The sequence below is a fragment of the Sinocyclocheilus anshuiensis genome, unplaced genomic scaffold, assembly GCF_001515605.1.
Source record: "Sinocyclocheilus anshuiensis isolate Anshui unplaced genomic scaffold, SAMN03320099.WGS_v1.1 scaffold1148, whole genome shotgun sequence".
Lineage (NCBI taxonomy): Eukaryota > Metazoa > Chordata > Actinopteri > Cypriniformes > Cyprinidae > Sinocyclocheilus > Sinocyclocheilus anshuiensis.
Genome location: NW_015548259.1, coordinates 207,891 through 212,555, shown reverse-complemented (window position 1 = coordinate 212,555; position 4,665 = coordinate 207,891). Strand labels below are relative to the sequence as shown.

The window sequence follows — 4,665 nt, the reverse complement described above, 5'->3', positions numbered from 1 at the left end:
CTTTCATCCTTACAAAACAAACAATGCAACTTAAGTTAAACATCATATTTATTGCAATAAATCAGTTAGTTATTTCTGCATTCAAAATGTATAACAGCAAGATGCTCCCACCTCTCATTGTGACACAAAGAACTGCAGAATCTGCACAATTAAAAAAATTACAATCACCAAAATTAAATAATACCAAACAATACATGTTATCAATTCAAATGTAGTTTTCTATTAAAGTAGTACATATTAAAATATCTGCTATTAAAGATTTCTCCATAATACAGTTTTTATGATATACGACTGGGCTTTATTTTATAGATTATACTTTGGGTGGGGCTGTAGAGGACTCTTTTTCACTGTCAACTCGAGCATCAGATATCACATCTGGCACATGCAGAATCATCCCATCCAGATCCTTCCTCAAACACACCTGGCAACCCAGACGAGATCTAAATGATGTACATGCAAAATAGAAATGTGAAGATTTTCCATGAATATTCAAATCCAGCCAAATCATGAATTGTCAAAACAGAAAATTTAAAAAGACGTGCACTTTTTAATGCACAAACACCTTTTAAAATGAAGTCTGTAATTTCTATGTCAAGTGTTGAAACCAAAGGAAAGTTAAATTTTCAAACAAAGATAACTGCACCCAACTCTCTCTATAGGTTGAGCCCATGTTACCATGTGCTGGTCAGGATGCCCATATGAACAGAGTAATGATAGTGAGCTACAGTGTTTATATTTACAGGGGAATCAACCTATGAATGGCTTACTAACTGTTGTCTCAGCATAATTTACATTTAATCATTTTGCAGACACTTTTATCCAAAGCGACTTACAATTGGGCAATACATAAAGCGATTCTTCTTAAAGAGGCAAACAGACACAGGAAGTGCTTGTAATAGCAAGTTTTAGGCATTGTTCAAATAAGCTAGAAAGGGATATAAAATATAGAATAGGAAAATGTATTTCAACATCAAAAAAGATACTTCATCTTTAAACTGAAGTCTGTACAAAAATATCAAAAGCTACTGCATGGCTTCTGAAGACAATTATAAAATGATCTATTGTTGTGTGATTTGGTTCACTCACGTGTCTGTAAGCCCATAAGCCAAGTCCAGCATGTCCATTTCCTCATCAGAAATACGTCCAAGCTTCTTATAAACGGCCTCCTCGAAAATAAGGTGGCACGTAGAGCAGGCCAAAGTTCCCTCACATGCACCTAGTTCAACAACACAAAAGACACACAAAAATATTAGCCTGCAAGCTACTAAGACTCACATTCCACTTACATTGACATGACAAGTATTAAAATATTTCTCTAGCTGTTCACCTCGTTTTACCTTTGGATTACATACACAAAGCCCTGTAAAGCTTTGGCCTGTTCACAATGACCAAATCATTTTTGCCTTTCTATGTCAATCACATATGTTTTTCCTTTGCTATATTTTTGAGGCAACCTGCAGTCCTCATAGACAGAACACTATATGCACTGTAAAAAATGTGTTTCATGTGGATTTATTAAAACCCAAAATATTATTTAATGTAAACTAAATCAACCCGACTACATTAGGTGACACAGGAAGAAACTGCACGTTTTTACTATTTATTGTGTGTGAATGAGATATGCATATTTGTCTGTACAAATAAAACTTACATTTTTACACCATGTACAATATTTGTAAATAACTTACCGAATCCATCAATATCTAGATCATTGTTAACAACAATATCGAGTAGTGATTCTCCTGTTAAAGCTTTCACCGAAATCCTTTTTCCATCTCGATTCAGAAAGTGAACTGTCACCTTCTCCTCAGCCCTGCACAGAGACATTTTTTAAGACTTGGGAATAACCCGTAGTCATCTACGGTTCAATACACAACTACAACAATATCCTGAGCATGAATTCATCTAAGCCCTGATAAAACCCTCCTGAGAAAAGACGATTTATGCATGGAGGCTTAAACACAATGAGGGAGCATGGAGGGGATTTAGGTGCAGTGGTCTTCAGCGGAAAAAAAAAAAGAGATTTTGAAAAATGTCTGCTTATTTTGTCCATATACAGTACAACATTTTGGGGTAATACAGAAGTCCTTTAAGGTCATATTTATGATCAGCAATCATTTGAGATAAACTAACTTGTGTTTGTATGAAATGTGAGAGACCACATGAGTTGCACAGTAGACATGCAAGTACTGGTTTAGATTTTTTGAAAGAAGTTGTTAAGAACTATGCTCAACAAGGCTGCATTTATTTGCTCCAAAATTAACCGAAATATCTGTGATATATTATAACAATTAAAAAATATTCGTTTTCCATTATTATTTTAAAATGTTAATTATTCCTGTGATACAAAGCTGACTTTTTAGCAGTCATTACACCAGTCTTCAGTGTCACATGATCCTTCAGAAATCATTCTAATATGCTGATTTGGTGCTCAAGAAACATTTATCATTATCAACTTTGAATACGGTTGCTTTTGAACTACACTAGTACTTTCGAACAGTAGTGTAGGTATGTCAGTCGTCAGCTGTATGGCATATAGCAATGCCCTGAACAACAGTCAAGATTGTGAAATATTTGACAACTGAATGCCAAATTTGACCATTCAGATCAAGCATTAAAGAGGGTTGGTGTTCGCGTGTGTATAAAATAACATTGAGAAAGCTTCAGTTATCAATCTATTCACCATAACAAGTCTACAGTCACCATAGACCCACAGATAAAACTGAGATAAAGACAGATAACATAAAATAAAGGAGGAACACATTATTACACAATGCACACACACTCACAGTATACTTGTAACCCAATAGCCTTGACCCACAAAAAAAACAAAAAACACAACACAGCTAACCAACATGTTTAACCTATTGCACAACTGGGAAATACAGTAAGCCCCAAAAATAGTTGTGCACTTAAGCCACCCTTAAAATACTTTAATGTCACTTTATTAGACATACAATATCAAACCATGTGTCAAATGCAAACAGATTATGCGATATCATTCAGAGCTTATCTGAACCATGTTTTTAATGACTTGTAACCTACTGATCTCAAGGTCATTTTAGTCGATGTATGAAATCAGCTCTCACATTCACAAAGGTGTAGTTCATCACATAAACTATCAACACTAACATTTGACAACCACTGCATTTTCAACATTATGTCGATTGTTTTATCACGTGAAGCCTAAGAAACAGGAAACGGTGGCATGTTTTATTTGACAGAAGCGCTAAATCTTCTTTGAATAAAAAAGCTACTCATTTTGACATGTTGTTATCTAACCTAAAGACGTTACGTATTTTATGTAATCCACACTTTTCGGAACACTACATCACTGCTGGCAAAATTGCTAACATGCATAAGTCCCAATGACTCAATACTTTTTAAAAGACAGTTTCTTACCTTAGTGAATTTGTTAATGTGTTTATTCCTCTACTGTGTGTGTAGCTCCCGGTCACGCATTGAGGAAACGCTCTCGTTTGACTGAATGTTTGGTGCGCCGCTTTACGCGTCACAGCCGCTCGCTGGAGAAACACTCTCAATGCACATGCCGACATTGTAATATATATTGTTGACAGACCGCTGAAGAACTAACTACCACCGTTGCATGTGTGCTGGAATTAAACTTTCGACTCTTTATATGTGTCGGAAATAGAGCTGTTCTTCTTCTTATTTTTTTTTCTTGGCTTTTGCAACTTGTAATTATTGCATATCGCCACCTACTGTACAGGAGTGTGTAAAGAGACGTGGCAGATACCTTACTTGGGGGGAAAAAACAACCCAATTTGAAACCAAACCCCAACCCCACAAAGGGTTATCTTTTCGTTTCTAAATTCTTCTTATTATTCCAGTATTTTCAAGAAATATAAACAAAGCTTTGAGTCTATTTCTTTCCATCCCTTGTTCTCTAAGAATATCTTCAATTTTATTTTCTTCGTCCATTTCCTTCCATTTCTGCCTGTATTCATGGTATTTATTGCATCTAAACAAGACATGTTCTACATCTTCCTTGATTTGACTGTTGACATCTTGTACATAATCCATCACTCTTCCCTATTGTCTGCAATGTATCATTCAATCCAGTATGACCTAATCTCAGCCTTGAGTATACTACTTATTCTCGCCTGTTTGCCATATTTATCCCTTTTCCTCCTACTTTTGCTTGGTTTATGTGCTAATGTTTAGCTTTAGACTCAGACTCCCATTCTTTTTGCCATATTTGCATTATTTAATATTTAATCTTGGCTTTAATCTCTCCTTTTCCCATTGAAATATTAATTTCTACTTGCTTTTTCCAATGCTTCTTTTGCTATCTTATTGGCTTTTTCATTACCTTTGATGCCAATATGTGCTGGAACCCAACAAAACTGAACTTCTATTCCTAGATTTCTAATATTTAATAGTATATGTCTATAGTTTCAATGATTAAATCTTCTCTAACTGAAATACTGCTTTCTAAACTTTGTAAGGCTGCCATTGAGTCTGTACATATGACTGATTTAATTGGTTTATTTTCTTCTATATCCATCTTAAGGCTGTAATTATCCCAGACATATCAACTGTAAAAACAGAAAGATGGTTATTTAATCTATAACCCCATTTTTTTGTTAAATTCTGGAATATAAATTCCTATGCCACAATGACCATTTTTGTTTTTTGACCCAT

At 34.9% G+C, this 4,665-nt stretch overlaps 1 protein-coding gene and 1 long non-coding RNA gene across 2 annotated transcripts in view; both read right to left on the bottom strand.

Annotated features, from left to right (window-relative positions):
• The window catches only part of LOC107655507 (uncharacterized), an 18,317-nt gene that overhangs the window by 1,286 nt on the left and 12,366 nt on the right, over nucleotides 1–4,665 (bottom strand). The gene's annotated exons all lie outside the window — the stretch shown is intronic.
• Nucleotides 31–3,689, bottom strand: LOC107655504 (adrenodoxin-like). Its single transcript, XM_016442990.1, has 4 exons — nucleotides 3,403–3,689; nucleotides 1,689–1,813; nucleotides 1,087–1,216; nucleotides 31–440 (listed from the first exon to the last, which is right to left on the bottom strand). The coding sequence occupies exons 1-4, from the start codon at nucleotides 3,555–3,557 to the stop codon at nucleotides 311–313; spliced, it is 540 nt and encodes a 179-aa protein (XP_016298476.1). The 5' UTR covers nucleotides 3,558–3,689; the 3' UTR covers nucleotides 31–310.